At 40.3% G+C, this 16,644-nt stretch overlaps 1 protein-coding gene and 1 pseudogene across 1 annotated transcript; both read left to right on the forward strand.

The window, feature by feature from the left end:
- The first annotated feature begins 4,328 nt into the window (after positions 1–4,328).
- LOC113451201 (olfactory receptor 5P56-like) lies at positions 4,329–5,267 on the forward strand. The gene has a single exon (XM_026722568.1). It carries the CDS (start codon positions 4,329–4,331, stop codon positions 5,265–5,267), a length of 939 nt encoding a protein of 312 aa, XP_026578353.1.
- A 10,194-nt stretch (positions 5,268–15,461) lies between these two features.
- On the forward strand, positions 15,462–16,410 carry LOC148124255 (olfactory receptor 5P68-like; annotated as a pseudogene).
- The last annotated feature ends 234 nt before the right edge of the window (positions 16,411–16,644 follow it).

Consider the following 16,644-nt stretch of genomic DNA (forward strand, 5'->3'; position numbering starts at 1 on the left):
TATGAATATATATGTATATTTGTTTTCTTAAGTTTTTGGGGGTATTTATATGTATGGTATTCAGCTTTGTTCGGGTATTTTCCCACGTCATTATAGTTGGGCTTTTAAAGTTGTAGCAATGTTTCGGCAGAATCTCATCTGCCATCATCAGGCTTCTGTATAGTGTTTGGCTGTGAGTCAGGATTTCAAAGCCGTTTCTGTTTTAAATTTAGTGCTAGCCTACTGCTGTGCCAGAATGTTTTTTTCTTCATCCTGATTGGTTGGGAGTCTTGGTCTGAGTTTATTGGTCTTGGAGTTTGCTGTGTTCTGCTTGATTGGTGTTTCTAATATCTTCTGTCTGTTTTGTAGCTTTTTTTGTCTTGATTGGCTGGCAACATTGTGTTTCCTGTATTGGAGGCTTTTAGTGTGGATTGGCTCCGAGTAAATGGACGGCCATCATTTATTAGGAAGCTAAGTTTCATCTGGGTGCCTGTTTGGGGTGTGTTTGAGTTGGAGGTATTGGACGGGGGGGTGGGGGTCTGTTTGTGCCCAGGTGTTTGCCTGGCTAGTGGTGTGGAGATTTTTTTGTTTGAGAGTGCAGGCTTGCAGATAATTGACAATCTGGTGGAGTCATCACTTCTATTCATGCTTTCAGGTGGCTAGGGTTTTGGTGCCATTGAAGTCAATGCTATGACCTGTGGCTTTCATGGACCAATGGACAGACCAATAGAAGAATAAGTATTCACCTAGATGAACATAAAAATGCAGTAAAAAAGCTGGAACACACTTCCTCATTAGTCCAACATATGAAAGCCACAGGTTATAACATTGACTTCAATGGTACCAAAACCCTAGCCACTATAGAAAACCCCAGCTACAGAATTATCAGAGAAGCCATAGAGATTGAAAAAAAGATCTGAAAGCATGAATAGAAGAGATGACTCCACCAGACTGTCAATTATCTGCAAACCTGCACTCTCAAACAAAAAAATCTCCACACCACAAGCCAGGCAAACAGCTGGGCACAAACAGACTCCACCTGATACCTCCAGCTCAAACACACCCAACCAGGCACCCAGATGAAACCTAGCTTCCTAAAAAATGATGGCCGTCCATTTACTTGGAGCCAAGCCACACTAAAAGCCTCCAATACAGGAAGCACAATGTTGCCAGCCAATCAAGACAAAAAAAGCTACAAAACAGACAGAAGATATTAGAAATACCAATCAAGCAGAACACAGCAAACTCCAAGACCAATAAACACAGACCAAGACTCCCAACCAATCAGGATGAAGAAAAAACCATTCTGGCACAGCCTAGGCTAACACCAAATTTAAAATAGAAATGGCTGTGAAAGGCTGACTCACAGCTGAACACTATACAGAAGCCTGATGATGGCAGATGAGATTCTGCCGAAGCATTGCTACAACTTTAAAAGCCCAACTATAATGACGTGGGAAAATACCCGAACAAAGCTGAATACCATACATGTAAGTTCCCACAAAAACTTAAGAAAACAGACAGACAGACAGACACACACACATATATGTTTATATATCTGTATGTATGTATGTATGTATGTATGTATGTATGTATGTAGTACATACATATGCAGTAATTAACGAAGTTTGATCCAGACAAGGATCGTTAACTATCATGCCTCCTTATATTCCATGAAGGGGCGTGTCAGTCTCTCTAATTAGTCTCTGACTTGATGTTTTTTTTCAAATTGTGCTTGACATCTCAACCTGCATCTAGTCCTTGCATCAACCCAACATTCGTCATCACTCAAGGACTCTGGTATGTTCTGTGGATCAGCTGCTGACACCTGAGGCATGATTGAAGTGGAAGGTTCTGGAGAGGAGGGGGTTTCCGACACTCCCTCATCCTCCTGGCTCACATTTGCATCTCTCATTAGAGCAGGCTCCAATTCAAAAGCCAAACCTTCCTCATCACTCGACCCTATTTAGATGTTACTTTTTATCCCGGTTCAGCCAAAAACTTTCACTTTCTCAGCTTCCTCCAGCACAGTCTTGTCCGGATGAAAGTTTCTTTGTGACGGCCATTGCTGACCGGTGCTCCACCGCTTTTGGAGAAAGGAGTTGAGCCAGCTGAGGAGGGGGGTTGTGATCTCCCTGGACCCCTGCTGGGCCTCCTCTATCTTCAGTCACCTCTACAGGGTGACTATTAACCCCCAAATCCAGCTGGATCGGGAGCACACCAGCGGCGAGCGCAGCAGGAACCGCGCACAATCGTGGATTCCTGCCGCCGCCGAAGCCTTTCAAACCGGAAGCCTCCTATTTATCTATATTTCTATATATCTATAACTATATGTATATCTATCTCTGTGTGTGTCTGTCTGTTTCTGTGTGTGTATGTGTGTGTTTAACATAGTACCTGGTCCTGAGTTCCATAATGACTTTGTGTATTACTATGACTCTCAAACTGTAGCCATCTTGGATTAATACATCAGAACCTGAACCTGGCATCTTCAGTTCCAGAGAAGGAATGAACAAGTTAAGAAAACAAGGCTACTCCTTTTAAAACCATTTTTTTAATTAAAAAAACATTTACAAGGTAGAAGCAACATATATCGAAAAAAATAAATAAAAGAAAGTGATATGCAAAAAGAAAAAAAGTGAAAAAGATACACAAGAAGTCAAGAAACAAAAACTATAATTTATTGCAATAGGCCAAAGGCACCTGAGCAGTTTCATTCAGATCATAATCTCCTACCAATTTCTCTTCAACGGAGATTTTGAGGAGAAAGTGAAGCAAAGTTTTGTATTCCCAATGATAATATGCAGAATCCTTCTATTCCCTCGCTGATGTTTATGTGCTCATAAATTATAAATATTCCCAAGACCTCTTTAGATGATATATTATTTTTCCATCCATAACAGTAGATGTTATTCTTAAGGTGAACAGAGAGGTTGCCAGGCTCCTGTAAAGAATATTTTATTTTTATTAAGACAACTTCTGTGACAATTCGCATATGTTTTTTCATAACAGAGACCTAATCTCTGTCCCCCATAGATGTTCAATATCTGGCTTCAGTAGAAAGCAAATGGATCATATTCCATCATGCTGGTTACTTTAGTAGAAGTTGATCACATGATTAGCTCCTTCATGAAGGCTGGGGAACATCCTGGAAAAGAAAAGGTAATGTTATGTTCTATCGCTGGAAAAGATAATCTGGAAATCCCTAGTCATCTCTATTCCAAGTATAACCTCATCCAATTTTGTTTAGCTTTCAGGTCCAAAGAAGATCATCTAGATGCGGAATCTGATAATATAATCCTTGTTTTCCTAATAAAATACTATGTGTTAATAGACCAGAAAGAAAGTTTAATATGAGCATGTAGTAACTTGTTTCCTAATGTGAATAAACTCAAAAATATATTGTTGAAGTAACAGAGGGGGTTCTATTTTATTTCCTTTTAAAAAGACTATGGAATAACATTTCTTTTTAGGAAGTATTTTTTATTAATAAATTACTATTCTAGGAATCTCGAAGTAGAATCCTTTAAAACACTCACCTCTATATATTTCTTTATTTTGAGAAGGAAACCAACAACAGAATTATCCTATGTATAATTTACCGCATAGGAAAATATTTGTAGTTTCTGAAGCTAAGACGATGTTTGCACAATTATCTGGTTGTAACAAATTCCTTTGATATTTTTTAGTTTGCATTGCTGTGAAGAATAAATAACAGAATAAAATTTTGTTAACCATGAAGCCTACTAAAAGTGCATGTAGTGAAATTTAAATCAATTGCCCAAAGTAGTCAATTATGGAAATTGTTTCAGCTGTTATTGATTTGTTTCCTTTGCTACTTTGCCCAGACTGCAATAATAACAAAGCAAAAAAATCTTACTATAAGATTATATATTAACAATAGTGATTGGTATAAAAGCACATTCTATCAACAGAAAAGGGAAAACACACACACACACACACACACACACACACACACACACACAGAGAGAGAGACCTGTTACAGATGGCAATAAAATAAACTTCACACAAAATAAGTTATTTAGATTCTGCCTCTTTATACTTGATCTCTAAAGCAAATTGTCTTGTCTCAATTAAAGGAGAACTCATAGGAAAGAAATAAAAACAATATTATTTTTCCATCTTGTAGTACTTTTGATCTTCTCTGTATCAAAGCATGCTCATCCTCAGGATGATGATAGTACCATAATATTTCCTGGAAAAATTTCAGGATCCTGTTTTCAGAAATGTTGGGTAGTCATGGCCCTGTTTTTGTGTATTTATATATTTAAAAGTGGTATTTGATCTAATGGTCCCTCATTCTTTTTCCTTCTCTTCAGAAGGAGGCCATGACAGAAGCTAAGAACTTCACCTCTGTCAAGGAATTCATCTTGCTGGGATTCACCAATGACAGAAAAGTCCAGCTTCTCCTCTTTGGAGTCATTCTTATATTTTACTTGATTACAATTTTGGGGAATCTGCTGATCATCATATTGGTAGAGTCTGATGTACAACTCAACACTCCTATGTACTATTTTATTTTTCATCTTGCGGTGATCGAAATATGTTATGTCACCAGCACCATGCCCATAATGTTATCTCACCTTATGGCCGGGAACGGAGCCATCTCCTTCCCACTCTGCATTGCCCAGATATTTGTTTCAGGGTCCATGGCTACTACTGAATCTTTGCTACTGGGTGTCACGGCTTATGACCGTTATCTGGCCATCTGTTCTCCCCTAATATATACTGTTGTCATGGACCAGCGATGCCAGTTGCAGTTTGCTTTAGCCTGCTGGATAATTGCTCCTCTGCTCTGTGCCATATGTGATGCCTTCCTGGTTTCCCAAACTTTCTGTGGTCCCAATCATATCAACCACTTCATGTGTGAAATTCCTGCAGTATTAAAACTTTCATGTGGTGATACGCAACTTGTTGAGAATATTGTATCTGGTGCAGGAGCCTTACTCCTTTTGCTTCCCCTTTGTGTCATACTGACTTCCTATGTGTTTATTCTTTATTCTGTATCTCACATTAAGTCTACAGCTGGACAACGTAAAGCTTTCTCCACTTGTGGCTCTCATCAGCTTGTAGTCACCTTGTTTTATGGCCCTTCCTTTTTTATATATGTAATTCCAAAATCATTCTCAGCTCCTGATCGTAATAAGCACAGTGCAATTTTCTATGTTCTAGTCATCCCTCTGCTTAACCCTATCATTTATACCCTAAGGAACAAGGACATCCATAGGTCAGTAAGAAAGATATTGCAAAGAAAAGACTTTGAGTAAAAAACATGAGTGTTTGTATCTTGCTTTCTCACTCTCTTTCTCATGTCATGTCAGATTGGCTGATCATGAGTATTAATTCAGAGTGCCTTAAATGTTGGTTTGTATTTCTGTATATGAATGACCTCTCAGACTATTATTATCATGATATTTGAGTGCAATGTAAGTACTTTTTTGAAGGAAAAATGTAATATGTATGGTGCAATTATATCTGCTTCCTGGGCTCTTTACAAAGTCCTTTTAATAGCCTCATGAAAGCTGGAGAAGAATTGACATAATCTCTGTGTGAAATGAAATGCATTGACTGAGAAGGACAGAGTCCACTGCCTACATTTCACAGTCCTATTAGTTGAGAATATTGTTTATAAATCCCTGTTGATCCCAAATGAACAATGAATATTTATTATCACTGGTTGACCATACCATAATTTGTTCTAAAGTTTTGTCCAGTATGAATGATAGTTGACTAGATTGGTCTTTCTTCCAGGTATTTTGTTGTTGTTGAAAATAACAATGCTGTCTGAGGAAAGTTGGGAATTGAAGTCTATAGTTCTTAAAGTTGCTAAGGTTGAGAAACAGTCTATCTGGAAATGTGCTTCTATATTATCAAAGATATTTGACTCTGAAAACACATATACAAGATTGTATTATAAAAGCTACAAAAGAGCACATACTACTATCAGATACTAGGCATTCAGGTAAACTTCTCCAATATTTATTTATTTCATTTATTTTTCATATTTGTAAGCCACTCATGTATCTCAGAGAGGCTATATAGTGCTGTATTATTGTATTATACTACTGTCATGTCATGTCATGTCATGTCATGTCATGTCATGCCCTGCCCTGCCCCGCCCTGCCCTGCCATGCCATGCCATAAGAATATTCAGAACTTACATTCGTACAATGGCCATCCACTTCAGTGTCAGGTTGGATCTATTACAAGCAGTGAGTCATTGTGTTTTCCAAACAGAATCTCTTTGTTCTGTATGAGTGATCTGGCAAGGGATGTTTTGTGTGCTCCCCCTTGCCCTGAGTATATTAGACAGAATAAGGACTAAGATTTTGGTGGAGGAGTGCAGTCAGCACACCTAGTCAAAAAGGGGGCTGAAACATTTTTAAGGCCAGTATGTCTTAGTAACATTTGGAAGCAGCTCAGAAAGACCCCTCCCTATTTCACTGAACTCCAGAAAAGAGGAGGAAATGCAGCAGAGTATGCCTTTCAAGATGCTCTTAGAGGCAATCCTTGATATATGCCTGGTCCAGGGTGAGATTCCACCAGTATAATAACTGGTTCGGTGATTGCACTCTTCACTCGTTTCCTAGGCACCAGTCATTTCTCCGGCTATTTTTGTCCCTGCTCAGGCAACACAATAGTAGTAGCTGCAAAATTGAATGCAGTGGTGGGATTCAGCCAGTTCACACCAGTTTGGGAGAACTGGTTGTTAATTTTCTGAGCAGTTTTGATGAACTGGTTGTTGGAAGAAATCATTAGGGCAGAGAAACGGTTGTTAAATGATTTGAATCCTACCATTGATTGAATGCATGTCCTTGTTTATTGCCATGTGAGGCTACTTTTAAGTTTGATGCATGGGAATAAAGAGGCAGAGGCTAGATTAAGGCTAACAGGCTTTATTGCTAACAAAATAACCCAGCTGTGGCTTGCCACAAGCTAACTAGGCAGCTGGCTGACAGAGAACAGCTGATTCCATTTGACAGCTCCTTTTATATGGAGCTGTCAAACAGACTCAGCCAATCAGGGATGGTTCTGGCTCCCACTCAAAGAGCGGACTGGAGTGAAGACTCATACTGGACGCAGCAGCTACCAATGAATTTGAGTTTCTTTGTATAGCCACTCACTCATATTCTTGCAATCTGGTGGCTAGCTTCCTCCCTGTCAATCCCACATAATTGCAGGGCAATCCATGTTAGAGAATCTTGTACTTTCAAAGTTTCTCCCACCTTCAAACAGGTAGTGATAGTAATATTTCAGGTGATCTTGATTCTGTCTCTCTGTTAATGCAGCCTACAGCTGGCTTTTTGGGGGGAGTTAAAACATACTTCTTGCTCATGTTTAAGTGATTGTCCACTAGGATTCCAAGATCCTTCACATAGTTGCTACTATTGAGCCAGGTCATTGGTTATTGATTTTTTTTAAAACTTTGATTTAAAACATCTGTTCAAATGTTTTCCATTATTAAAGGTAGGAAATATCAAGCTCTTAATAAACCTATCAAGAAGAAAGTAATTGGAACAATATCCCTATGGTTATTAACTGCTATCAATTTCCTTTCAGTAGAGCCTCTGAGAATAAACAAGAGAAAGTTTATTTCTCTGAAATGAAGAATTTAAACAAAGAAAGTTCCATATTCCCATTGAAATAATGCACATGTTGTGGATTCCTTGTGGATATGAATATGCCTGTTAATTGTAATTAATCCCAAGGATATCTCCAATATTGTGTGTTTATATTGTGATTCATCCATAAGAGTTTAGAAGCTTTTAGAGAGTATGAACAGATAAATTACTGAGAAATTTTTGTTTTTGTTTTTTACAAAAACATCTTCCGTGAGATGAAACCCCCTCCAAATAAGTATCAGATAGTCTACTTAGTTGGACAGAAGCTGAAAGCATGAATGGCTCTTTGTGGTTCCTGAAAGCTTTTTGGTAAAGAATCAAGATTAGCTGTCATCTTGCTGATGGATAAAAGATTGCTTGATGGATGCTCCATCAAGTTGTTGAATCTTAGAGAGCACATAGATAGCTTTGCTTCATGACATTCTGCTCCCAACCTGGACTTTCAATGGTGTCCTTCCAGGAGTGGGATTCAAATTTCTTTTTTTTTTAAAGCAAATTTTATTAATTTTGCAAAACAATATACAAACAGACAAAACATAAAATATGATGACATAAGAAATCTTTTTCTAAAAAAACCAATACATCTTATTTAAAGACAGAATTGTTCCAAGTTATCACATTTCCATACAAACACAATTTAGTATATATGTTTACCTTATCTGTTCATCTTCATATCTTATCCTGAACTTCTCTTTATTACTCCCTTTCCTTCTATTTATTCAAGTTATATCTCTTTAACTTTAGATTGTATATATATTTTTATATCCATCTGTCTTATACAATTTCATTATTCTCTTCCAATACAAAAACAGACAAGACATAAAACATAAAAACATAAAACATCTTTTCTGAAAGTTGCCTGATCCCGGGTTAAAACTCATTGTACAGACACCACTTCAAAAATCATGTTCCTTTTATATATCATTCCATATCTTATTACCATTTTCCATTTTCTATATAGCTTCTTCCTTTTTTTAACTCTCTTAGTTTTATTCTACTTATCTCAGTTCAAATCATAATACTTGTCATTCTTTGTCTGTTCTCAACTATCCATTCATCTTTTCTCTTTAAACAAAACCTCTCCTGTACACTGATTAGAGTATGACACCTTTAACTCTTTCCCCTAACCTAATAATACTTAATATCACACATAACTTGTATTGGGATTCTGTTTAGCACATCCTAAAGTTACACAATATATTATATAGAAAGAAAAAGAGAAAAAAAAAGAAAGAACAACAATAACAAAGGAACAAATTTATAAATATATAATGTAGCTAATACCCCTGTCAATACCATTTTAATCATACATATTAATACTCATTTATATCTTAAACATTTTATTCAAAAAAATGCCTATAATAACACAATCTTATGTACCTTACAGAATCCCTTTTTCAATTAGATTTACCCATTGTCTCTAAATGAATTTTGTTTCTTTAAATCTTGCTTCCCATCATTGAGACTTCTCACCCCTTCCTTTCTCCCTTGCTTATTCTTTTCCTTACCCTTTTTACCCCTTTGTCTCTCTACCTCCCTTTTCTTCTTCTGCTTTCCCCCTTTCTGTTGTTTTCTAACCTTATATCCACCTTTCAACTCATTTTTATCTTTTTTGGTTGTTTTTTTAGGTTTTAAAATCCCTTTTTTCTTTTCCTCTTTCTTCTCCTCCCCAAATAGGATCACATGTTCATCAAATATGGTTTCTTCTTTGTTCCAATTATCCTGCTGCACAATCAATTCTCCATAAGAACGTACCGCCATTTCTAGAGATTGAAAAAGAATGCCCAAAGTATCTTTCCAGTCTTGTTCTTCCTTTTTATATTTTTGATATTCAGTTTTGGATTCATCCAAGGATAATGCCATTATAAAGAGGAAAAAATTTTCCCAAAACAACCACCGAGTGTTTTTAAACAAAGAAAAAAAAAGATTTCCCAAAAGATCCAAAGTCACCAAACAATCCAGATAAACTATTTCTTTTAGCACTTTTTCCCTTCTTCCATTTCTTTTTCTGGGGTTGCTATTAAGTCACAAAATTCCAATTGAAATATGTGTTTTTGAAGTCTTATTAATGTTCAAATGGCTCTTTAAAATTCTAGGCAGTCTGCTCCTTATTTTCAAATTCTACTTCAATTTTTTTCCTCTCCCTTCCCACTCACAGCAAAAGAAAACTTTTTCTTTAAATATTTAGAAATCCATATCCCTTTGGCATTAGCATAGTCTTTAGCATTTAGCATACTTTCAATGCAGGTTTTCCGATTTCTCTCAAAGCTGTTCCGTTTGGAAGGAGAGTGAAAAGAAAAAAAGTTTTCCCTTTAATATCCATTCGCTGCTTACTCAGTCTGGGAATGATGTATCTTTAATAAGTATTAAATATCAGGATACTTTTACTGTTCCTTTGTCCCGGTCAGCAAAGATCACTTTCACTTCTTCACAAGCTCCTCCAGCACTTTCTTTTCCCGGCTGAGCTCTTCTATGTGGCGGCCATTACAGACCGCTGCTCAGCTGCCTTCGGAGATGGAGATTTAGCCGGCTAGGGAAGAGAGATGAGATGTCTCTCGTCCCTGCCAGAGCCCCCCAGTCTTCACTACCTTCTGCAAAGGTAGCTTAGCCCCGAAGCCAAATGGCTCGGGGCACTCAGGCAGTGAACACAGGCAGGGACCGCGCACAGTCGTGGATTCCTGCCTGCACCAAAGCGCCACAAACCGGAAGGCTTCAGATTCAAATTTCTTAACAACTGGTTCTGTGGGCATGGCCTAATTTGTCAGTGTGGCTTGGTGGTCATGTGACTGGCTGTGCATGGCTTGTATGTAAATATTATAAATATATATGTAAAGATTGAATTTTTTATTTTAAAAAAGGAGCAACTTTTAGCCAAAATCAGGCAAAGCAGGAAGGCAGATTGAGCTGCTTGCAGAATCACAGATCCACCTTTCTGCAATCTGCTGCCTGAGTCTGCACTGAAAAATAGAAGCTTCAATCCTGAGGAAGGTTCAGCTCTGCTCTCAGGCCACTTCTCCCTCCCCACCAATCCCCTGAATACCACCCCTGACTGGACCTCAGGGAAGCCTCATGGGTGGGTGTTATGTCTCACTTGTATCCACAGGTGAGAATCTCAAGTTCCAGAGTTCAGATACTTTACGCAAACAAAACCAGAGACAAAAGAGTTAATTGCTCTGTTTTCACAGTCCTTTGGCAATCCTCCTAGAATCTGTCTGGCAATTCTGTATAGTCCATAAATCATAACGCTGTAGTCAGATGCACTTCTTTCCAAAGCAAAATCCACTTTGCTTCGAACGGGGGAGAGGCGTTAGCATGCTCCTTATATATCCCCTGCAGGGGCATGTCAGTCTCATTAATTAATCCTTGGCTGGACATCTCTTTTCTAATTGAGAATGACGTCTCAATCTTCTCCTAGTCCTAGCATCCAGCCATCAGGAAAGTGTGTCAGTTTCATCACTGCTTGAAGCCTCTGACACACTTTCCTGATTAACGGTTAACACCTGAGGTGCAATCAGGGAGGGAGTTCCAGAAGAGGAAGACGTCTCTGAAACTTCTAATAAATTAGGCTCATCTCTCAGATTCAACTCCTCCTCCTCCCCCAGACTCCTCTCAACGTCGCTCAGTAATGCAGGCTCGAATCTCAATGCCAGATCTTCCTCCTCACTCGAGCCTACATCTGCTGACTGACCTGGTTCAAACCTCGGAGGCACAACACTATCCCTCACTGCAGGGTCCTCCGCCCGAGTCTGACGAGCCAGATGCGGTTTCGATGGGAAGTGTTCATGGAACCTCCGGATAAGGTCCGGAGCACAAACCGTGGAAGCATTCACCCAAGAGAGAACCTCTGATCCATTCACCAGCCTCCTGACAAAGTATTGAAATCTCCCCTTCAGCCAACGAGAATCCTGAATGCTGACAACCATGTCATCAGCGGCAGTCTCATTGCTGGGTACCGATGGAGAAGCTGTACCTTCAGGAGAATGGAATGTACACAATGGGGAGTCAGGAACCAGAAGGGAATGGTGGAAGACAGGATGAATGAGCATGGAGCGCGGCAGGGTGAGTCGATATGCGACAGGATTGATGACTGCCTCAATAGGGAATGGACCAATGAAGCGGTGGTCCAACTTCTTAATCGGGCGATTGACCCAAAGGTGCTTTGTGGATAACCACACCTTGTCACCCACAGCTAGCGGAGGCGTCGCCCGATGTGAATGATCTGCAAACCGTTTGTAGTCCTTCTTCGCCTGTTCCAGTTGTTGCGCCACTAATCAGTGAACCGACTGCAACTCCTCAAGAAATTCTCACGTTGCTGGGACCGGGGAGTCCACAATTGACAACAGGAAAAATTGTGGATGGTAGTCCACGTTCGCATAAAACGGCATTACGCGAGTAGATGTATGCTGCGAATTGTTAAAGGCAAACTCCGCCAAAGGGAGGTAAGTCACCCAATCGTTCTGCCGATGGTTGACAAAACATCTCAGATATTGGGTGAGGATGCCAATCACTTTTTCAGTCCCGCCATCAGTCTCCGGATGGTGCGCCGATGCCAAACACTTGTAATGCCGTCATGAGGTTCTTCCAAAACTGAGTGGTAAACTGGACACCACGATCCGAAACCACCCTGTCCAGCAGATTATGTAAATGGAAAACCTGCTGCAGAAATAACTGGGCAGTAGTGCGGGCCGATGGAAACTTCCGACAAGGGATAAAATGAGCCATCTTGGTGAGCATGTCAACCACCATGAGTACTGTCTTATAACCCGATGACGAGGGCAAGTGTGTCAAAAAGTCCATGGAGATTGCCCCCCATGGTCTACCCGGAGTCGGCAGTGGTTGAAGGAGTCCAGGAGGTGCACCCAACGCGGCCTTCAGTTGTCGACATGTAATACAAGAGGAGATATAAGAAAAGACATCATGTCGGACTCGCGGCCACCAAAAAGTCTGTGTGACTAGGTGAAGAGTTTTAAAGAAGCCAAAATGGCCAGCAGCTGGATTGTCATGACATTGAGTCATGATGAGGGCTCTAAGTGTCTGGTGAGTACATACCATAGTCCTCGATGCCATAGCAAGCCCTCCTCTAGAGTCCATGGGGAGTCAGGTCCAATTTCCCCCATTCTTTGCTGTGACCAAGCGTCTACACGCTGCACCTCTCTTACTTGAGCCCTCAAATCCACCGGGTCCTGAATAACAGCCAAAGCTTCCAGTGGCAGGACCGTACGTAGAGGAAGAGGGACCTCGGGACTATGGTACTTGGGTTTACAAGATGGGGCATCCACTCTCCGATTTTGTCACCTGGGAACATATGTGACTGAAAAGTTGAACCTGGCGAAGAACAATGACCACTGGATCTGTCATTGGTTCAACTTCTTGGCAGTGGACAAATGTTCCAGGTTACAGTGATCTGTCCGAACCTCCACCTTGTGCCGAGCCCCCTCCAGATGATGTCGCCAGGCCTCAAACACAGCCTTGATGGCCAGCAACTCCTTTTCCCAAATGGTATAATTGCGCTGAGAAGTTGTGAGCTTCCTTGAATAATATGCGCACGGGAAAAGAGGTGCACCATCTATTGGGGCTTGTAGCAACACCACCGCAATAGCTCTGTTGGAGGCATCTGTCTTGACCACAAATGGACGATTCAGATCAGGATGCCTCAATATAGGTTCGGCAATGAAGGCTTTCTTTAGAGCCTTAAAAGCCTGTTGCTGCGGGGGGGCCCCACTTGAACGGGACCTTCTTGCGGAGGAGCTGGGTGATGGGATCTGAGAATTTATCCGGCACAGATACCGAGCTTTTCCTAAGAGGAGGAGCTGGGGGAGCAACTGGAGTCTGTAATTGCGTTACATGATTAACCAATTCTGATGTTGAAGTACTTGGTTATTCTGTAGCAGTTGGTCTATTTGTTGTTGCTGCTGCTCTACCAGTTGCTTTAGTTGTGTTGGGTCCATCTTGGTTAAGATGGAGTCGTGACTCGAAGCAAAAATGTTATGTCTCACCTGTATCCACAGGTGAGAATCTCAAGTTCCAGAGTTCAAATACTTTATGCAAACAAAACCAGAGACAGAAGAGTTAATTGCTCTGTTTTCACAGTCCTTTGGCAATCCTTCTAGAATCTGTCTGCCAATTCTGTATAGTCCATCAATGCTGTAGTCAGACGCACTTCTTTCCAAAGCAAAATCCACTTTGCTTCGAGTGGGGGAGAGGCGTTAGCACGCTCCTTATATATCCTCTGCAGGGGCGTGTCAGTCTCATTAATTAATCCTTGGCTGGACATCTCTTTTCTAATTGAGAATGACGTCTCAATCTTCTCTTAGTTCTAGCATCCAGCCAGCATCCGGCAGTTTCATCACCGCTTGAAGCCTCTGACACACTTTCCTGATTAACAGTTAACACCTGAGGTGCAATCAGGGAGGGAGTTCCAGAAGAGGAAGATGTCTCTGAAACTTCTAATAAATTAGGCTCATCTCTCAGATTCAACTCCTCCTCCTCCCCTAGACTCCTCTCAATGTCGCTCAGTAATGCAGGCTCGAATCTCAATGCCAGATCTTCCTCCTCACTCGAGCCTACATCTGCTGACTGACCAGGTTCAAACCTCGGAGGCACAACAGGTGCAGTGGGTGGGGAGTGGAGGAGCCAGCCAGTGGTGTGATTTGCCGGTTCTCTGAACTGTGCAGAATCGTAACAACTGGTTCTATAGAACTGGTCCGAACTGGTAGAATCCCACCCCTAGGTCCTTCTGACTGCTATAACACTGCATCCATCATCCTACTGGCCATCCTTTTCCCTTTCCTCTTCTTTTCTCAGAGAGCTACGTCTTTGCATGTGTCATATGTAGGCTGATCATTTTTGCTTCAAGCATTGAAGAGTCATTGACAGAGATGCTAAGAAATGTCTTGCAACATCTATGACACTATAATTGTTCTTGTTTAAGCTTATCAGGAAATTCTATGAAACAAAAAATGAGAAAACCTTAGTTTAGCTCTATGTTACTTGTGCATGAAATTTGGCTCAAGGATCATGATTTAATTAGGGCGATTGCTGGAATCCTGGCACAGGATAAATAGAATTTGTTTATTATTTAACCAGTTCTTTCCAACTGCTTTGACTAATTGTCCTCTATATTCTACCTGCAGTGTTACATGTTTTTCTTTTTTAAAACATTTTTTTGCTGAAAAAAAGTTTTATTCCAAGACTGTTATGACCCGGGGTGTGTCACAAAAATAACCAAGTCACAAAAATAGAATACATTCCCTTTAACTTGGTCCCAATGTTCAATTATCCTCGGCTGAATATCAAACTCTTAAAGAAAACAGTTTACGGAGGGAGTAAATGCAGTCCACATCCAAAATAAAGTTAATTAGAAATTAAAAAAAACCAACACAAACCACACTGAAGTAATTAATATGGCAGTCAAGGATGATAAATTGCAGACTTCTACTACTACAGCAACCATAGCTGGGAGGAAGCCAAAACACAGATAAGCTTTGACAAGAACAATGCACACTTTACTTCCAGCAACTTTGCCATTTGCAGTTTGTCCTTTTAAACAGTCCTCCCAGATGCAGCCCATGAAGGGGATCAGGGCCCCTTCCTCTCCCATAGACCATGCCACTTACATTTCTCCCTTATCTGCTCTTCCCTGCATGCCCTAGGATGAAGAGGGGATGGGCCTGGGTCTTCCTCTGAATGCCCATCCAGCCTGTGCCCTTCCCCAGTTTCCTCCACAACCACCGGAGCCAAACTTCACTCCCTGTCAGCTGTTCCATCCCTCTCCCGGAGTCAGACTCCAACAGGGGCATGACAAAGACAATATTATATATTTTAAACAAACATTAAATCAAAGAATTCATCTTGCTGGAATGCACTAGTGACAGAAAAGTCCAACTTCTCCTCTTTGGGGTCATTCTCATCATTTACTTTCTTACAGTTTTGGGGAACCTTATGATAATCATATTGGTACAGGCTGATGTACAACTCAACCCTCCTATGTACTATTTTCTTTCTCATCTTGCAGTGATAGAAATATATTACATCACCAGCATCACCACCACCATTCCCATAATGTTATCTCACCTCATGGCTGAGTACAGAGCCATCTCCTTCCCACTCTGCACTGCCCAGATATTTGTTGCAGGGTCTACAGGTTGCATTGAGTCTTTGCTACTGGGTGTTATGGCTTATGACTGTTATCTGGCCATCTGTTCTCCCCTAATACGTGCTGTTGTCATGAACAGACTCTGCCAATTGCAGTTTGCTGTAGCCTGCTGGATAATTGCTTCACTGTTCTGTGGCATTTGTGATGTCTTCCTGGTTTCCCAAACTTTCTGTGGTCCCAATCATATTAATCACTTCATGTGTGAATTTCTTGTGGTGTTAAAACTTTCACGTCATGATACACAAGTCATTGAGAATATTGTATCTGGTGCAGGAGTCCCTCTCTTGCTTCCCCTTTGTGTGATCCTGACCTCCTACATGTTTATACTTTATTCTGTATCACATATAAAATCTACAGTTGGATAGCATAAAGTGTTCTGTACCTGTGACTCTCATCTGCTTGTAGTCACCTTGTTTTAGGCCCTATCATTTTTATGTGTATAATTCCAAAATCAGTCTCAGCTCCTGATCATAATAAGCACAGTGCAATTTTCTATGTTCTAGTCATCCCTCTGCTTAACCCTATCATTTATACTCTAAGGAACAAGGAATCCATAGATCTGTAAGAAAGATATTACAAATGAGCAGAAAGCATAAATGTTTGTGTCTTGCTTTGTTGGTCATGTCAGATTGACTGATCATGAGTATTAATTCAGAATGCCTTAAATATTGGTTTGTCTAGCCATAGCCTTAATCCAATGACTCTGAATGACCTGTCAGGCTATTATTATCATGGTATTTGGATGTAATGTAAATACAGCTTTTAGGGAAATTGAGGTATATATGCTTACAGTTATATTTGCTTCCTGGGTTCTTTTCAAAAGTCCCTTTAATAGCATAGTTAAAGCTGGAAAACAATTGATATAAA

The sequence above is a fragment of the Pseudonaja textilis genome, chromosome Z, assembly GCF_049901715.1.
Source record: "Pseudonaja textilis isolate UNSWEBS1 chromosome Z, rPseTex1.2, whole genome shotgun sequence".
Classification (NCBI taxonomy): domain Eukaryota; kingdom Metazoa; phylum Chordata; class Lepidosauria; order Squamata; family Elapidae; genus Pseudonaja; species Pseudonaja textilis.